The 21,026-nt window shown below is 36.8% G+C and overlaps 1 protein-coding gene across 1 annotated transcript in view; it reads right to left on the bottom strand.

Moving 5' to 3' along the window:
• Positions 1 to 14,740, bottom strand: part of LOC134542425 (la protein homolog) — a 34,976-nt gene extending 20,236 nt beyond the window's left edge. Inside the window, exons 1-4 of the mRNA XM_063386648.1 lie at positions 14,599 to 14,740; positions 10,795 to 11,051; positions 9,324 to 9,500; positions 7,817 to 7,999 (exon numbers count right to left, since the gene is read on the bottom strand). Of these exons, the coding sequence (XP_063242718.1) occupies positions 7,817 to 7,999; positions 9,324 to 9,500; positions 10,795 to 11,043 (609 nt within the window). The 5' untranslated portion in view covers positions 11,044 to 11,051; positions 14,599 to 14,740. The remainder of the gene's footprint in view (positions 1 to 7,816; positions 8,000 to 9,323; positions 9,501 to 10,794; positions 11,052 to 14,598) is intronic.
• Between the last annotated feature and the right edge of the window lie 6,286 nt (positions 14,741 to 21,026).

Raw genomic sequence — 21,026 nt, 5'->3', positions numbered from 1 at the left:
CAATCAAAATACCACAAGCAGTTGCAGTGGATTCTATGAGAATTGATCTTTTCGAGTCGTAGTAGCGGTTCAAAATCGTGGTCCCGATACCTTCTAGTTTTTATCACTGCGTTTTACAAACTCGTTATGGGCGTCTTTGGTAACATTATCCGTTTGTTATTTGTATGTGACGTGAAAAGTGAAAAAGTATTTATAATTTTATATATTCAGTCAACATAAATAAAATCACATGTGCTAGAATTGGTTTTTAGTCATTTTTATATAATTATAGTGAGATGGCGACTAGGGAGAAAAAAAGTGAAGTGCGGAAACATTTTTATATAAACTCAAGTGAACAAAATATAGCAACATGTTTACATTGTTAAACGGTAATTTCTCGATGCAACCTTATGTGATAGTCGATAATAATGCTAGTTTTCCGCAACAAAAACTTACCCATTGTAAATTACAATTATTAGACTGTAGTTCAAGTTGTTTACAATAACAAATATAAATAGAAGTTAATTTAATTTACTCTTTGCAATGACTTAATAGTGTATTTTATATATTTTTATACTGTTATTATAACTGTATTCTCAATTTTACCTACTCTTGTTATTAAATTCACATGGGAATAAAAATTTTTGTGTGCATTATTACACTTAAAAAAATTTCATTATAATCGGTAACTGAATCGGTATCTGCCGATTATTGCTCTCATAATCGGTAATCGAATCGGTAATCGGTAAAGTCATATCGGTGCACCACTACTTTTGTATAAACAACTTATAAAATGTTGCTGTATTGTATAGATCACCAGGAAGATTTGGGTACAAAAAATTAACTATTTGGTTTGCTTCACATTTTTTTTTAAACATAATTTGGACAAAGCCACACAACTGGTCAAAGGCTTTGATTGTTTTAGTGTTAGTATTGCAGTTATGTGTAAATTGAGGGAAAACTCTCAAACTCCTCTAATACATAAGTACCCCATTTCCTGTATGTATTCTTTCTTCAATATATACTTTCACCTTATACTAAAGAAAAATTTGATATATAATGGCCTACTAATATACCATCAATACTCAAGCCACACCAAACATACAGAAACATAAAAATCACAAAAAGTTTAAATTCATTTTTGATTAAATTAATCAATCTTATTTGTATTACCGTGTTTTCTCGCATAATCGTCACAGATTTTATTCTAAAATCAAGCTTGAAAAGTAGGGGTGCGACCATTGTGCGTAAAATTTTTTTTTGTTAGGTAAAGTTATTCATAAAAACAAAACCTGTTCATGGAAAGTACGTTTATTTAAAAAAAGGCGGAGTATACAAGAGCACGCCAAACAATCTATATTAATAATTCCTTAAACAAAAACCTTTCTTCAACATTAAAAACTCTAGCGCGAACGCAAGCCACTAGAATCTGACGTGAACTAACGTGTCGTAGTACATACTTGCCACGAAAGAATCCGGGCTATCAAATGTAGTTAACTCGGCACCTGACAGAGAGCGCACGTTGCATCCAATCGGCGAGATATCGATATTAGACTATGTGTGCGCACTCTATACGGGAAGCAACATAACTAAACATGAATGATGCGCTGGCTACATTTTTATAAGTGGTACGCCGCGGTAACGCAGACAATCAGATAAAGGAAATACCGTTTAAAAACGTCTTTAAAAGAAAATTTACACGTCAGACAACTTTGTATTTCCGTTTATTAAATAAATAAGTGGTAATGACCGAAATTAAATTTTAGATTACACCTACACCGCGGCGACGCAGAACATCAGATAAAGGAAATAACTTTTAAAAACGTCTTTATAAGAAAATTTACACGCCAAACAACGTCGTATTTTTCCGTTAATTTATTAAGTAAGTGATAATGACCAAATAAATATTAGATTTCTACTTTAAAATACATCGTTTTATACAGAAAAGATACCTACACAAAGCATTCGGCATCTACTAGCGGGACCAAAAACATCATGCGACGTTTACGCGAGAAGTTTTTATATCCCAATTTTGACAGCCTAAAATATGGTTGCGACATTTACGCGCGTGCGACGATTCTGTGATAAAACACGGTATATGGTTAAATAAGCATATACAAAAAATTTACGTGTTAAAAGCTTTGAATGAGAATTTACAAATGAAACAAATACTTTACTTTGGCATTTGATTTCAATTTTAGTTGACCCTCTATACTATAACTAGTATATAGAACTATTGTAGCATACCGATAACTATCATCATAGTACACACTAACCACGAAAGAGTGTGGACCTTTAAAATAGCTCAATCTGCAAGAAAAAGAGTCTGCGCGCAATCAGCGAGCTATCGATATAACTCAACTTTGGGCGTGCAATCTATACAGGCACCAACCTAACCAAACATGATAGCAGCCAGCGCTCCACTGCAGCGACGGAACAGATAATTGGAAACCTGTCTGAAAGAGAATTTTCTCATTAGACAGCTTCGTATTCCTGTTATTAAATAAGTAAATGGTTATTAACGTAATGAATAATGGATTTGAGTTTAAAAAATAAAATAAAAATGTTTTATACGAGAAACTGAACTTTAAGGCACCTTCAAAATTAGGAATAACAACGTACATCATACATCTTATGAAGCAAATAGTGGAATTGAAAAATTTGATTATATTTAAGGAAAATTGTATTGTGTGAGAAAGTCATAAATGTAAACCAGGGGCGCCCACAAGGGGGGGGTAACGACACAGACTGCCTCATTAAAATTTCAGGGGGGGGGGGGGGGGGGGAGGTTTGTCAAAAGATGAGAAAATATATATATAATTTACATACTTATAGCTTCTAATGTGAAAATACGTTTCTGGTGCATTGATAATTGAAATGGATCTTGTATATCAAATTGGCAACCCCGCACTTTCCTCAACAAAAGCAGTTTGGCATCTGTCGGTTCAGGATGGTCCCTATCCCCGCTTCGACAATAAGCGCACACACGCATATGACCAAAATTATTATTAGAAAATTAGTTTTAATTAATGCAAAATGTGACAAAATATAATACTAATAAAGTATAATATTAGAAAATCATTGAGAAAATGGCACAAAAAATTTCGGGCGGGAGGGGAGGTGGGGCGTCATTAGGTAAAAGAGGGGGGGGGTGAGTCTTAGTGTTTGGGGGGGGGGGGGCAGTTCTGTGTAAACAATATTTAAATAGCGGGAAGAAAGTAATTTTCGCGGTGTAACTTGAGGGAAAGTAGGCCTATTGAATTGCAATTAATGACACATATTTGTGACCTAAACAAAATGTTGATAATTGCAGAAAATGTAAATAGCGAAACCTCTTTAATACAAACCTGAAAGGACCTAAAATTTTTCAGTTTGTATTAACGAGGTTTGTATTAACAGGTGGTGCATATGCTCACATTAATAATAATCGACAAAATCAAGTATTGATTTTTTACTCAAAAATTAGTCAAATAGAGAATTAAAGAGGCTTGAAAAATTCATTGATTTTTTTCTGCACTTTTTTAGTTGCATAAATGTCCTTTACTGCACTGCAAAGTTTGTCGAAGGAAGACAAGACATCAGTGTCTACATCACTAGCAGCCAGAACATTTTCCAAGACAATTAATGCTGAAGTGGACTTCACTCTAAGAATTTTTAAAAAATACTTCAACCTCAAAATTAGTGTCAGAAATATATCAGTTACTTGTCATTAAAGTTAAATCAGTTGAAAAATAAATAATAATGGAAGTATTTTACTTAATTCAATTTACACTTGCAAAAAAAACATTAGCACAATAAATCTACATGGAAATTAAAGTCTTTTTCAATATCCTGAAGTCTGAAATATGTTTACTCATGTCATCAAATGTAGAGCTGTACTGAAGAAGCCGATTTTGCCAATATTTAGTTGAATCGGCATTTCTGCCGACATCCGATACGCTTGTTAATTTTCGGCCGATATTACTGAAAAATGAGAGTAACTGCCATAACCTAAAAATCCACGATTACCCTTTTCGCTTTTCGTAGTAGTACTGCATTTTTTCAGATCGCATTATTTCTTCGCAACATGTGCCAAACGTACATATAAAAATTTAACATCCTATTTTTCAATAATGTTCTTTATTTTTAATATGTCATAAATAAATACATTACCGTCACGGTAAATATACATCTCGGTTGTTACGGTAACTGTAGTGCAAATGTGGAAGCTATCGTGCTTCTGTAGTAATTATGGTATCGACAAAGAATCTTTAGTTCTTTTTATGGTAATTATCTTAGGATAACAATTGGGTTTGTACTGTAGTTATGATACATCATCCAATTTCTTCGTAAGTTGTTGTTCATTTGTCCAGGGTGACTACTCCAACTCTAGAATAAAATTCCTGGGTATTTCCAGGTTTTCCAGAAATTTATTTTCATTTTTCCAGAATATTTAACTCATTTTCTATACTAAGTCTATGCGTTCTTTGTAATACTAAATTACACATAAAAATATAATATTACTATACCTGCACAAATGTGGAAATGTTTCTCGGAAAAAGGTACGCTGGAATAACTTGTCATATCAAAGAAAAACTTAGAAACTCTAAATTAGTTCAAATTATGTAAAATAATATAACATCCAATCAATTTGGTTAAAAATAAATATAAGAACACCGATATATGTTGTCAGTAAGCACAGCACGTAATTTCATAGCTTCACAGTTTTTTTTTTAAACCAGCAAGTTCATTATCAATTTTTCTGGCTTCAGCACGAGCCTCTGAAGAATTTTACACACTTCTTGGCTTCCAGTTCCTTCACAGCCAAATCGCTTAGTTTGCGACGACGAGATTCCTCTAACTGGGATGATGCTGCTGCTCTGCGTTCCTGCTGGGCTTCTGTGAAGCGAGCTGCGTGCTGCGTGGAGGATAGGCTTGGTAAGTGGCACTGACTGAATCCCACCCAGATAGCTGACAGCATCATACACACATCTGTGTGCTACGAGGGTCTATTCTTCCATATTGTCTGTAAGACAATCTGCATTGACCGAAAATCCCGTGTGTTTTGCTCCTTTCATATGACTCACAACTGCAGTCCGCCCCATTGATGACAATGAAAACACTTTGCAACAAAGAGAGCAAAAGGCTGAATATTTGTCACCCTGGACTTTATGTAACCAATCAATCCTTAAAATAAGGTTCATTAAGCCACTGTTCCTGAAAGGAAGACTTTCCTGTGTGGCCTGGTTTGGCCATTATTGAAAAAATTCACCACCACTGAATATAAACGGATACTAACATATCAGTAACTAAGATTATTTAACGAACAGAATCTATCTTAACTTAAAACATCACAACATGAAACAGAATAACAATTGCAAAACAAAAAAATTGAGGTTAAGTTACATACATGTTATTTTTTTTCAAGCTTGATCTTTCCATTTGTTACTTCAACAGTTATACACTTATAAAGTAGGACGTAAACGATTTTAGTTACAGCGACGTTAATTAATTAAATTTAAGTTTACTTCCAAGCCTGCCTACATAAACATATCCTAACAAAATGCAGAATTACGTTACTTTCCGCGCAAATGCACATTGCAGATACAATGATATTGGTACATTAGATGAAGTGTTGCCAACTATTGACAAGATAAAAGTTTACACCTAAACAAGTATTAGCTGTTATAAAACCAACAACAATTAGTTAAAAGATATACCGTATGAAAATTTAATAAACTGAATCCGTAAATTATCCAACGATAAAAATATTAAACTATATTTTTTTTCTTAAGAAAATTGGAATTACGCACAGTAAACAATCTTAATTCTGCTGCGCTCTGGCGTCAGGTTCTAAAAACGTTTCTCTGAGCGTCACAGTCACACACGTAATCATGAATGGCGTCAGGATTGCCGATAACGCTTTCGTCTGTGGATGCTGACTCTCCCATGTCGTCTCTTATTCTAAAATTAAATATTTATTACACAATCCATTGCTATTTAATATATATTCAATATCGATATTAACTGCAGATGTACATAATCAACGACTTTAACGTTAGACGATAATTACAGTATGGAAGAATAGCAAATCTCCCGAGGGGTAAATAAATTCCTGGGTATTTCCAGTATTTTTCCAGAGGCAAAATATTCCTGGGTAATTCCAGGTTTTCCCGAATTTCCCAACCAATCGTCACCCTGTTGTCTTTTCTTCATATTTACGTGCTCCATTACTTGGCTGCAGATTTAAGTTGATTTTTACTACTGTATACTATCGTTACTGTTTTTATGACTGTTTCTTTCTAAGAAATGGTTATTTCTGCAAAATCTTTATGGTTAAACGATCATCTATTATAATTTATAGTGACGGGACCACATATTTTGTACGATCAATGCGGACAAAACGATAATTCGAACATCGGTACAAGCGGACTTTTTTAACCTTAGTTGTATGGCAATTTTGCCGGGACCGTAGAAAGTATACGATAAACACGGACAATCGATACATGCGAGTTCGATAGATAGAGGTTTGACTGTAGACCATTTACCGTACAAATTATTTGCCGTCAACAGAATTATAGTGAAGCTGCGTGCACGTGATTAAAGTGTGCCATTCTTGTTCTAAAATTTCATTCGGTTTATCCGATAATAAAACAATAGTACACTACGTGAGCGGACGTGAGGTTACTTCGTAATACATAATAACGAATATTTCGTATTAACCGTATTGATTGACATTAAATATGCTATCCCAGTCTGAAGGGGAATTAAAAGTGTTCGAATAAACGCGAACTTTGAAATAACCGGTATTTTATTAACAAGGTTTCACTGTAACAAGAACGAAAATATGGGGTTTCACTTTAACGCTCTGTATTATCAGATCTTAAATATAAGTGAAACTAGTTTTGAGCCACAATGGAACTATGAATTACATATTATTTGGTATTTCGTAATATACAAATGAATTAACAATGAAAATCCTATTTGTGTTGCCGGGGATGTAAACAGGTTTGCAATAACAAAGATTTTGGATTAACCGATATTGTATTAACGAGGTTTCAATGTAATGGGAAAATACAGTAATTACAACTACAGTTAAACTCATTTTCAGATATACTCACACAATACAATTTCCTGTCCAATTGATCCTGCCATTTTCTCAACAAGATACACATTATTTTTTCCCATGTAAGATGTTGCCCATAAACTTCTTTTCCCATATAAAACAATGTATTTTAAAGTTAAAATACATTATTCATTAGGATATTATTGCTTACTTAATTAACAGAAATACGAACTTGCCAGATGTATAAATTTTCTTTTATAAGACATTTTCAAATTTTACCACTTTTTTATGTTCCTTCATCGCCGCTGTTTAGCGTGTATAAAAATAGCAGCCAGTGCGAGTTGGCATCATTCATGTTTGGTTACGTTGATGCCTATATAAAGTGAGTGCACGCAGTCGAATGTTGAATATTGTTAGCTCTCTGATTGAATGCAACACATTTGATAGCGCTCACCTCTTTCGTGGTTAGTGTGTACGATGATAGTCATGCGTTAGTTACCGGCTCACATTTGAGTCAGTTTTAATTTTTGTATTTAAAATTTAACGAAATTTGTTTTTGTTACACAACTTATTAATTTTTTTTTGCATTGGTATGTTCTACTTTTTAATTAAACGTACTTTTCATGCAACACGTTTTGTTTTCATGAATAACTTCAACTCAACAAAAATGCTTTTCTTACATTTAGTCGTACCCCTACTTTTCAAACTTGATTTTAGCATTAAATGTGTTATGACTATGCGATTAAACAAGGTAAATAATTTTCTAGTGTAAAGAAGATGTGAATAATTTACTTGAACATTTTCCACCAATCCAAAGTCTGCAAAGTAGGCTAAGAGGTCATCCAAAGTGACCCCAGTTTTAGGGAAACCTTTGGCATACACAGTTCTCGTCATCAACTCATTGCGACGAGCCTCGTTGAACTCCGGGAGAGGTCTGTCGGGTGCTCGTCTGATCTTGCTTCTGTCCTCGTTCACCTGCAAGCAGACAAGGATAAAACATTGCCATAACCTGACTAAAGTGTTCTTACTTTCTTTACTGCCATCAAAATGTTTTTTTGTTTCTAATACAGTGTTTCTTCATTGCCTTGTTAAAGCAACGAAACTACACGTAGAAAACCAACCACCTGAAACAATGTTGAAAAAAGGCTTCGACAAAATGAAGATATAACTCGTCTCATGTACTTTTAGTAAAAGTCCAAAGAATTGTATGTGAAATAATAGAACTGTGAAAATTAGATGAATATAATAAAATATCATGTGTACAACAGAATGTCAAAATAAGTAGTTACGTAAATTTACTAACGGTGGGCACATAAATTCTTTGGTGCTTCAATTCCACCTATAATTGTAACAGTTGATTCTTAAGTTGTAAGAATTGTACCATATAACGAATTTTATCATATTTAGAATGGTAGGGAGTAAGAACTGTCAATAGTTTGGATGCAAAATATACTCCTATAAAACCAGCATTTCCTTCCACAATTGCCGTATTTCCCAGCCAATAAGCTCACAATATTTACGCAACTCAGCATGCATTAATAAACAAAATGTGTGGTAAATTACCTGCGGTTTAAATCACAACTGTATATCACCTACACTTATCTATAACACTGAACTAATCAATGTTAGATTTCTGTACATATCAGGCTGTTAATACAGTTTTCTTCATCAACACTTAAAAAAAAATTAAAAATTTAAATCTTCCGTACACTAAGCTGATTGATAGTTAATAATTTAAGATTTTTTTATAATTTTAATGAAATATTTTCAACTCAAAGGAGGTTGGTTAAAAATTAGATTCATATGTATAGTCATTAAATTATTTCAATATAAGGTGCTGTTAAGATGTTGGTGTCTTGGAAAAGTGAAGGGGGTAACAGAAATACTACAATCAATACTTGCAAGTTTTCAAACATAAATATTTTTGTTGAAATTTTTCTGCATTTAACTCTGCCATGCTTGAAGACTAAATTTAGAGGTAACGTAGGTAAATTGTGCAAGTAAAAAAGTACGAAAATTGTTAAAAGAGAAAATATATTTTGAACTAATATGTTCATTTTTGTGTCAGAAAATGTACGCATATTTAGATTTCTTGATTTTTATTATTTAGGTTTGCCTTCGGCTTGAATTTCCATCACTTCAATCAGAATGAAAGTGAAATTTGGAATTTGAAAAAAGAAACTAGAAATCGTTCCATCCTATAAACGACCTAAAGGACTGAAAAAATAAAATGGAAACTAACATAACTATGCTACTGACCACTGTATCAACAGCCACAGTGCAAGCAGCCAGCTCTCACCTCCATCAGATTGTTCGGGGACTTGGTGAGGGCCGTTATGATGGCGTCTGGGTCCGTCGTCAGACTCGCCAGTCTCTTGAACTTCAACATTGTTTCCAGCGGGACCCAGCCATCGTCCGCTTTGGTCTGTTCGCGCAGGAACTTGTCGCGCGGCAGGTTAATATCGCCAAAATAGTACTGGGAAAAAATAACAGCACTACATGTTAGTATAAGCATTTATCATGAACTGCACAGGACATGTATTTTTTCCCCTGGATTTTCCCTAAAGGCATTTTTTACAAAATCATATATTGATTGAATTCAAATACGTACTTTTAACAGTTTCAGATAAAATGTTTTAGAAAATAAAAAACTTCCTTTAAAAAAATTATTTCTTTATGCAGGATGTCCCTACAAATCTGTAAAAAAAATTTCCCCAACTTTTCCATGACAAATATTATTAATTTTTGTGATGAAATTTTTAAAATTGGCATACTTTGCAATTATCAGAGGTAAAATGACAACACTCCAGCCTCCACCAGCTCTATAGCTGTACTAGTTCAAACAGAATCTTGCATACTCCATTTCGCAGTGTGTGTGTGACTATACACTAAAACACCATTTGAAAAAGAAAATGTTTCAAAGCTGTGTGATGTTGCACCAGAGCATGACAATTCCCCATCAAGTTACTATGACAGGAATTTCAATGACCATTCCAGATTTTACAGTAAGTTACCTGACTTTCCCTGACCAATTTCAACTTCCCTGACTTTCCAAAACGTGGACATCCTGTTATGGTGTACATAAGTTTGCCTAGGAAATCTTTACCTCAAAACAGCTTTCTGACAACTGAAAACAAATTAATTTCATTGTAGTTGCAATCCATTTTTGGTTACCACTTTCTCATATATGATCAAATTACATAGGTTTATAAATTTTTGACACACAAAAACACTAAAAACCTTTTTAAAAAATTGAAAGAAAGAAATTCCAATCAGGAAAATATATATTAAAAATAAACTAATATATTTAATAAATCTGAACATTTATTTCTTTGAACTACATGATGGCCACAGTTGTAACATCACGAGACATTCACGAGATTGTGTTCTATAGATTTGAAGCAAAAATTCATCTTACCAGCACTGGCTTTACATCAGGCAATGCCAAAATAACTTTATATTCAACAAAATATACTCTTCAATATATTTATGCATGTATGTCCGTATGTACGTACGTACATACATATGAATGAATGTCCGTATGTATGTGTTGTGCCCACTGTAAAAGTCCTCCAAGTGTTGTGCATGTGACAAATGATAAATAAAATACTAAAAATATGCTTGACCTCTTCTTCCCAAAATCTTTAATTTCTTGTTGTCAATGAAATGTTCACACTATAGTTTTCCAATTCCTTCTATATATAAAAAAAACCACGTACTTTCAGTTAAGAATAATAATTGCATTTTAAGGAATTATAAATGTCTAGTACCTCAATTTGTCTTATAATTTTACTTTCCAAATCTGTGGCTTCATTTTTCACAGTTTCATTTAAGTTTTCTTCTTTGTCATTATTCAAAGGTTCTTCTGCCGCCACTGATTGCTCTTTACCCTTCGTAGGTTCTTCATTAGCCTTCCCAGATTCTTCCTCCCCTTCGAGTTTTACCTTGTCCGCTGACTCTACCTTTACGTCACCATCCACGGCATTTTTCACCGGGCCATTGCCTTCTGCTTCCGACATGCCTGCATCTGCAACAAGAATTTCAGTATACACAAAACCATACATCCACCTATTGTGTAAACAACGTTGTATTTGGAGCTTTTTCTTAAAAAGGGCAGTACATAATGTTAAATTGTACGGACATAACCCTTTGAGAAAGTAATGCCATAAAATTGAAATTATAAATTTTCCGTGCGAGAACAAGCCTTGGGAGAAAAAATGGGAATAATAGTATGAAATACTGGTAATAGTAAAAAAAAGTCTTGCTGTGAAAATGAAAGCAAACGAAAGTGTGAATTTAGAAGCATAAATTGCAGTTTTAGTACAAACAGGAGTGAGGTAATAAGAATTTAACATAATTTAAACAGATAATTAGTGCAATGGAATATATTGATTAGGTAAGTGTTTAAATAAGTAAACAATAAGTATTTAATAGGTATCAAAAATGAATTGGATATGGCCATAGTAACAAGAGATAGGTAACATGTTTCTTTACAATGAAACAATTTATTTAATGTTACGATTTACAGAAGGAATGCATAATTGTGATTGTACTGGCAACGAAAGAGGTGAACGGAAGTGTTTTCACAATATTGAATTAACTTAATGGCAGAAATCATTAATATTGTTGACGTAAAATTATTATATACCAGAGAAATAGAATGACAGTAAATTGATAATACCATAAATCCAAGAAGGGTTGGGTTTTTTTTTTTTAAAGGTTTGTAAATGTTTTAGTGATATGCAGTAGTGTTTTATGTTAAATATGTTTGCTATGTTAGGTGAGAAGAGTGTTATGTTCAATTAGCAATGTTCGTGAAATATTTTGTATTCTTTGGGACATTAATAATTTTATTTATTAGATAAAATAAAAAAAAAACTCTTGTTTCCTAGGGTAAGGTAGTGTTACACCTGAAGCAACAACAAAGTAAAAGATTTGGTAAGGGTAGAAAAGCTAAATTATTATTTTTTTTTTTAAATTTACGGTCAAATTATCATAGCACTGCTTTTCCGTAAATATAATAAAATTCCAAAAATTGTTTTTTTTTTTTTTTTTTTCCAGTACTACAGATGTTTCTCTGTTTACCTTTAAAATAATGTTTGGAAATTCCTACTGGTTTCAGAGAACTTACAGTTGATAGGTTACATTAGGTAGCCTGTGCAGCGACATAGCTGTCACCATTGTGCTTGAGCGTAGCAAAGAAACTTGGAAAAATTAATATTCACACCATTCCATTCTAAGGCCCGAACAGTTTTGAAGTTCACTGCTCGCTCGTGCAACATCGGTAACACATATTACGGATGAAAAAATTTGGCTGAAGTTGACTATTCCAGATTTATCTTTGTCCCCTCATTTCCCCCACCGCGCTGTGTCTGTGGGAGGAGCCAAAAAGTATGTGGAGGTGTCACACCCAAATGTCACATTTTTCGTTACAGTAGAACTCTCCACCATCTTGGATTGTGATTTTGTTTCTGGTGTTTATTTCTACAGTGCCTCAAAATCCACTTCTCATGAACATAAGGTGATAGATGGTGTAAGAAAATAATTACACAAAATGTTCAGAAAATATGAGAAAGCATACAGCACTGGCAAAAAAACACTGGTATAACTTAAAACTGTATGTTTAGAACTCATATTCCCTTCTGTTATACCACATGTCAGCTACGCAAGCAAATAAAAAAAAATAGTGGTATATAGCATTCAGCACTGGCAAAATGGCACAGAACATTAAGATAACACAACATTTTGCAGATTTATTAATATTTATTTCTTAAGGTATAACTGGAAACTGCAAGTTTAAAGCTGACATGCCCTTCTGTTATGCCACATGTTACATATAAATGGATATCTCAGAAACCATACTGTTTTCAGCATCTGTAGTATTAAAAAAAACAATTTTCAGAATTTTATTTTAGTTTACAGAACATCCACTACCTAAGAATTTTACCATTAGATCCCAAAAGAAAAATATTTTTTTTTGCAAAAAAAAAATTGTATAGATGTTCCTGGCCCAAAACCACTTGTCCCATAAGAATGTTGAGATAGTGTCAGCACCACCATATTGATGAACTAACTCAATAATATTATGGTATCCTGACGTACACTAGTCCCCCTAAAGCCCAGTCCAGAATGTGCAGTCTGCAGTTGGCAGTCTGCAGTTCGCAGTCATGCAGTCGGATATTAATATACGCATATCCCTTTCAAACTTCTCAATGAGCAGTCGAGCAGTCGGCAATCTCTGCAGTCGGCGATCGCCAAACTTAATCTTGGACTGCCGACTGCTCGACTGCAAGTTGTGTGCTAGCCAATCAGATTGCAGTATTTTGTCGACGTCATTTCGTGTGTGTGTGTATATATGTATATATACATACGGGATAAAGAATAAGAGTTTTTTAAACACAGCTATATGTACACGCGTTTTTAGTGTATTTTGGAATATTTTTGGCATGGAAGATATCAATCACGAACTTTTAATTGACCTAGTGCATCAAAGGCCGTGGCTATACGATCTAAAAAACATGCCTATAATTTGCGGTACCCATACCAAAAGAATTTTAGACATTTGCAGTAGTGGCGACATTAGACTAGAAAGATCCCTACTTATTTACTTTTGATCAGCTAAGTGTCGACACTTATTTTATTTACACTAACGAATCAAACAATACCTACCTCGGCTAATGATTTCCAATTGTGAAATATATGTATATTTGTATGCATACAACTTGGTATTTCTTTGGTAGAAAGCTAGCCGAAATGCGTAGCCTCCCCGACTGCAAACTGCCGTCTATTGTGAACATGGCGTGGCTGTTATACGACTGCACGACTGCCAACTGCACGACTGCCAACTGCATACTGCACATTCTGGGCTGGGCTTAAAGGCCCGTCTACAACAGCAATGTCCTAAACTGTGTCCACGGACACTGAACACTGATTGGCCCATGTAAATCTCTTGACATCATAAGTGGTATGTGATACTCCAAATCCCCCTATTCCAAACACATTGGTTAACTTGAACTTTTAGTCCCAAACTATGAACTTGGCTGTGTACAAATATAAAAAGCATGATAGTAGTACACAAAAACAATTTAGAAAAATATTTAACACACATTTACAGAACTCTGGTAACTATTTTAGAAATCAGTAGATGCGGACATATTTCCGTGCAACAATGTCACATCTTTAACATAAGGTTAAAGACACCGACCGCCCGCAGTTTCGGACACTTTAAACGGGCCCTCAATGTTCCACTTTTCTAATATCAAAAGCAACTTCGTCAACAGTTATTTCTGAGAAAAGCGATATAACATGAACGAGTACGAAAGCGAGCATTAAAATGATTCACGACCAAAAATACCACGCAATATCATCCTGCAATAAAATAAGATAAAATGTAGAAATATATACACACCAGCTGCTAAATGCAAGAGCAAAATACAAAAAAACATACGACACCGGCATTCATCAAACGTGTTAAACAATCTTGTATTAATATAACACAAACAACTTAATCAAAACAATGTGTAAAATCTAAAATTCTACGCAAAACATAAAATATATACACATAACCAACTTACATAATTATAAAACAAAGAAATAATTAGTTTTATACACTTAACTTAGAAACTAATAACCAAAGAAACACAAGCCAAATGCCGACCGGAAGTAACAATAGAAAAAAGAGCATAAAACATCCATGATCCAGATCACCATCATACTGATAAATCTGAAAACTTACAGTTAGCTAAGTGAAGCTCGTGGTAATCTACAAACTATTGGCGCTAGTAGTAAGGGAACACAATTTTAATATTAATAACAACATTAATAACAATATTAATATTGTTTAGGCTGGTATTTCAAAACAAAATAAGAGTATGCTTGGCAAGATTATGATAAACCTTTACCTTACACATATTTTTAAAACACGATATATGATAAAAGAAATACCTTATTATTAGGGAACGGATTTTTATGATCTATCTGTTGTTATAATGTTGCTCGAATTCTGTGCATGCTCAGAAACCACTTCATTGATTTCGCCCAAATGGCTGAACCGCATCTGGTGCCATTTAACTCGTATATGGTAGATTTAGTGATAATTGGGAGACGTACAAGGTTTGTTGGTGTACCAAATGTAAATTTATGATAGCGAAAATATCCTGGAATACATTTTGCACATTTTAGAAATCATAACAACAAATAATCGCAGCTCTAGAAGAACTTGAGAAAATAAAAATTACACAATTAAACATCACTAATACAATGGTATCTCCCAGGCCATTTATGGAGTAGAGAATAACTTCTCCGTCATTAACTTCACTCGCTGTGTGACTCTTTCGCCACATGGTTTCGAACTTACGGCACTGGTAGACTACAGAATAAAAAATTCCTTGAATCAGCCGCGCATATATTTTCCTTATTTTCAATTAGGCTAATGTTGTTTCAACTAAGTTTGACGCCATCCCCGCTGCCTGTTTTGAAATTACGTTAAATTAAAAGGTTTTAAAGAATTTTGATTTCAAGGGCGGGGTTCCTGGCTCGTGGCTGCAGGCAGGGACGCGTCGGCAAAGGTCTCCCCGGGCTGTTATGGCCTCCCAGGACGCCGTATTAGAGAAAACACACACGTACGTTTAACTGATTTATTACGTCGCACACATTACACTTCGTTACGTCACATATGGCACTCTCACGCGACTGGCCGCATCATCGTCGACCTCCATTCAGCCTATACAACCCTTAATTGGCGGTACTCTTTACAGTCGCTCGTTAGCCTGGCAGCTAGTACTTTAAGAGGGGTAGTTACCCGGCGAGTTGTGAGACGAATGCTCGGGTGAGCGGCAAGCCCGTTTCTGCACACGTGAAAGTTTGTGCGGGACGTAACATGAAGTACGCTAACGACTGGTTATACAAGGTCACTTAACACAGAAACAATATACTAGAGTCACTAAGGGCTAGTCCCAAGTTCGGGCCAAGTTCAAGTGTCCCACTCAGGTGGTCACACAATGGCGGCTAATCCGCGTGATGGCGAGGGCCACGTTATGCTGGGTACGGGCGCGGCGGAATCCGGCGGGATATCTAGTCCGCGACTGTTGCACGTCCCAGGTGATGAATCGTCATAAAGTTCAGTTTCGCGTTCGGCACTGTGCCGCCCTGCGTGGGCTACGAACTAGTTCCCCAAGGGGAGGTTGAGAGCATGAGGCGCAGGCACCACGACAGGCCCCCAAATAATTTTACGTAGCACAAGAAAAACTCGGTGGCGAGTCACACATTATATCGAAAGCCTGCACGAAATATCGTACAGCATGATAGGGCCGACCGGGGAGCTGTTGAAACGGTTTGACTATAATTACCTATTGCTGTTAATGATGAGATTGGCGCGAAAGATGAATGCTCCCCGTGCGCGGGGCTGCCGGCCCTGGCTAGTGCTGGATGGCTACTGACTAACCTCCCTGGCCACCTTGGCCAGGGAGGGGGAAAATTCCGCGGGAAACTGCGGAGCGCGGGAAGATGATTCCGGCCAGTTTTGTGAACGATATTGGTTTACAAAATGATTATTTAACTAACAATAATTATTGGCTATTTTAAAAGTTTTAGATTTTGCTTGTTTTATCAAATGCATGAACAGATTACTTAGTTGCGCAGTGCCACACTCGGCCGGGCGCTTTGCTCACGTAGGAGGCCGTGACTGACGTCACGCCGTTCGGGGCACTGCACTACGTTGCACGCACGGGCTTGTTCGTGGCACGGCACTGATCAGGTGTTGAGGAAACATAATGGCCTGTGCTCTCAGAGGGAGCACTGACGGCGGCGTCAAGTTAATGTAGCTTCTCTACTCCCACTACAGTGCCCGAGTTATATGTTTAATCACCTTTGTTTATTATAAAAGACTGCCGCGAGGACTAGTTAAATGTAGAACTAGTGATAAGTTGTGTCCTGTGTTTTGTTCTTTCATTTCTTATTGTAGTTTTCATGTGCAAACTTTTAATCTGTTAAACCAAGCAGGACCGTTTTATGAGAATGCGAGGCCTGGGGCAACCATATTCTGAGCCCCCCCCCCCCCCTTTTTTTTATTGTACCATAGTGATAATTTTCAGATAAGAAAAACTCATATTTGCATTGACATGCATGTATGTAATAACAAACATAAAAAAGAACAAGAAGTACCATAATGAAATGCAGCCTGTATATGCAGAAATATGAAACATCTTTATGCAGGGAAAAAAATATAATGTATAAGAACAAATTTTCTATTTGAATTGGAGTAATATTTCATAGCCAACCCCCACCCCCAATATTTCTCTGCTTCATTTACGAAAGTCTTAAATCGTTCTCAAATATTTACACAATTTTATGAGTTGCATATCCCGACCAATCAAAATTACATATTTATTAACTCACTTTGCAATAAACTTATTCCTTGCCTTTTTAGCAGAAAACAAGTTAATGAGTCAATCAAATGAAATGCTGTTCACAAGATCATGTTCTGTAAAAATCACAGCTAACGAGTTTAATCTTTCTTGTGACATGGTAATTCGGAATTGATTCTTCAGAACTGACAGTTTTGAAAATGATCTTTCACTTTCACAGTTTGTGATTGGTAGTGTCAAATACAAGCGCAGTGCTATTGCTACATTTGGAAATACATCAATTGTATCACTGTTATATAAGTTGACGCCGACCGCCAATGCTCCTCTATGTCGCATAGACTGCTATGCCTCATCAACGTCTCGCAAAGGTGTGTGCACCGAACGCGCTCGTGCGCGCAACAAAGTGTAGTTTGTGCAACGCGAACGCCAGGCAATGAGTGCTACGTCGGCGGAAGAATCTGGCTGGGTGTGGCATATCCCTCCGCCGAACTACAACAAATGCAATTATGTATATTTTTCCACAGGTTTTTATTAGACATTATTTTCATCATTTAATAATTCAGTCCTTTCAAAATTATGTTTCACTGTGCGCCTTGTCCCGAACCTGGCCGGTTCAGTTTCCCGCGAAAATCACAGGTTTCCGCGGGAGGGCGGGCGGGGGGAGGGAGGTCGCGCGCGGCGAGAGAGGCAGTGTCCTTCAGGAGCTCCGAGAGGCCGGCGGCCTTCGCGCAACGCGGAACCATCAACTCTTACTTTCACCGACATGTAGTTTCAATAGTTATAATCTTTTCTTAATCTTTTACATACAGTTCCGTGGTCGGCCTCAATTTACCATGAGGTATTTCAATTAAATAAATCAGTGCTCCAAGATGAGTGTTCAGCATATTACGTAAGTACTGTGGGGAGTCTACGAGATGCATAGGCGTGCGCAGGACTTCAGTATTGGTGGAGCCAGATTAAACAACAACCCTGTCATTCACGGACCACGAGCTTAAAGCAGGGGGTCCGGGTGTCCTCCCCTGGAAAAATTTGGATTTGAAAGCGCAAAATGGAGCTATTTAAGGTGTTTCCGAGCAAAAATATGATGTCGTCCGACCGAAGGCCACCCTAAAGCCCGACCTGCAACCGCCAGTATTCAACCCTGCTAACGGAACGCGCCCCTAGCCATGGCCCACCCAAGTCAGGCGAGCCACCAGCAACCAAGGTAGAACCTGGCCCCACCCAAATAAACAGACCGTCATTTCAACCAACCATGTTATAAAAACAAACACTGATTATTAAACAGTATTACGTATTAATTTAAAGTCGGTTGACGAAAGTGCGACGTAGGAGTGCCCGGGCACTCACGTGTGTGATACGTCGATACGTGTGTGAGTGTTCCCCTGGCGGCCTTCTGCCTGTATTAGTCAATGAAACCATATGACATAATTATTCATCCCTCGTGTTACGTTATTACCCCCACCAGAGCAATCCGGCAAGAGACGAACAGTCGCTGGTGTGACGTAAAATTTAAATAAAATAATTCCTAAACATAATAACTTCAATTTGTAGAAGGGACGAATGACCTTGATTCAGATTTTATAATTAACGTAAGAATTTAACGCCCTTAAATTCTATTATTAACATATCATATCAGAAACTAACGTAATGAGGTCAACCCTGGTGCGAGGGCCACCGAGCCTCGGCCGGACGCCATGACATGAATTCAGTACAGCGCGACTCGTGGACCGGGGCGGACGCACGTCCCACGGAGAGACATCATCCTTTGTCCACACCGAGTTCACTTCTGGTAAATATAGTCACTTCTTAAAACCTCTCTTTTTAATAACCTCTCCGTGCATACCCGGTCCAATTTTCGGTCCAGGACTTAATCCGGCCGCATAACTTTAAACCCCCCTTGCACCACACTTGGTCTGCGGGGTAGGTTCAGCATACGGCACGGGCCGCCTCCCGAGGAACAGAACTTTAGTTAATATCAGTCGCTCCGGCACTGACACCACCCCGTAAGGGAACTTTGAGCGAATTTAGCCGCGGTCCGCGCTCCACGACCGTGGACGCGAACACTGCCTCGATACGTAAATTTACGGGATTGGCCGCCTTTAATCACCCTCACCCCTCATTGAGTAACCAGGCTCAGAAACGCCTAGTGCCACGCTAATAAGGAATATTTAGTGACTTTGTAACGCACCCTCGTGCAACATTTCTTTTGTAAACTTGTGCCACGTTACTCCACGTAACATTCATAAACTTGTGCAACGCACCCTCGTGCAACATTTCTTTTGTAAACTTGTGCCACGTTTTTATTGAGTAACTTTCAAACTCATTGTTGTGTAATTGTGTAGTTTTTTGTATTTTGTGACGTCACCTGTTGTACGATGTGGCGTGTAACCAATGGCGTTACACCCAGGCCACAGTCACCTGAATAAATGACGCACATCATTTTTGCCTCATTTCAGCGTATGATTATTTCACCCTACGATTCCCAACCACCGCCGAGTAGGGAATTCCTTAAACCCACGCAACATCGCCGACGGTCCTAGTGGGCCACGCAGGGCAATCGACCCCACGACCCACCTACCGACTAGCACCAGAGCTAGTCTGGCGCCCATCCGGACACATTACATTCACGACAGCCACTCTCGCTAGGAACCGCACCGGGACTCGAGCCCGAGACCCCGGACGACGGCAAATATAAAATACACAGATGTAAAAATTTTAACATTTTTTTATGACAAATTATGGCTTTGAACATTATAATCACCAGGAAAACTACTAAACTATTTACAGTTTTAAGCTTTCTTGAGCCATAAAGTAAATTGCACAAATTGTTTGCACGGAATTCTAGCTGGTGGCTTTGAAAAACCGTACTTATATGTTTTCTGAAGACGCCAAATAAATGCTAGAAAAAACATTCTCAAATGTTAAGTTTTAAAATCAACAAATGAAGGGAGTTTTTGTGACATACATAAAATATGTAAAATATTAAAATAATAAAAATACACAAATAAGAGTGGGCAAAAGTTTTAACTTTTGGAATACAACAAAAAGGTTTTGTCGGCGACGGCATATAATTCAAAGAGTAAGTCTATCCTTTTAACTAAATAAACTCTCTCTTTTTTTAAATAAACCCTGGTGGACGGCGGCTATTATTCCGTGCGCCTGCTGAGTGGAGTGAACAGTGGACACCGAGAGCGCTTTCTATGTAATTCGAGGAGAACTATGAGAAGTATTTACATTTCAGATGTTTCGTAGCCGCGGCCTGCTTGTACAACGCAAGTAATTGCAAATGGCTTGTTTCCGTGTGTATATTTGGTTCGATTGATAATTTAATTGATATACTGATAGTGTTATGAGCACATATCTGTAACTCGACATGATTGGAAAACATATTTTTTTTTGGAAATAATACGGAATTTTGTATGTATTATTTCTGCTTGTAAAAAACAAAATAATGTTAACCCTAATGGTGGTGCCAAGGCACCTGTGGCACCTACCGTGCGCACGCCTATGACGAGACGTTACGTCGGCGTTTCATGCAACAATCTATCTTACCGGCTAAATAGTTTCAGCCCGCACAGGGCAGCCAGTAGGCGACACGTGCCACCAAATTTATTAACGAGTCAATATCTGGGACAAGC

This window comes from Bacillus rossius (genome assembly GCF_032445375.1).
Source record: "Bacillus rossius redtenbacheri isolate Brsri chromosome 4 unlocalized genomic scaffold, Brsri_v3 Brsri_v3_scf4_2, whole genome shotgun sequence".
Classification (NCBI taxonomy): Eukaryota; Metazoa; Arthropoda; class Insecta; order Phasmatodea; family Bacillidae; genus Bacillus; species Bacillus rossius.
Note: the sequence above shows the minus strand (reverse complement) of the source record. Positions and strands in the feature narration are given on the sequence as shown.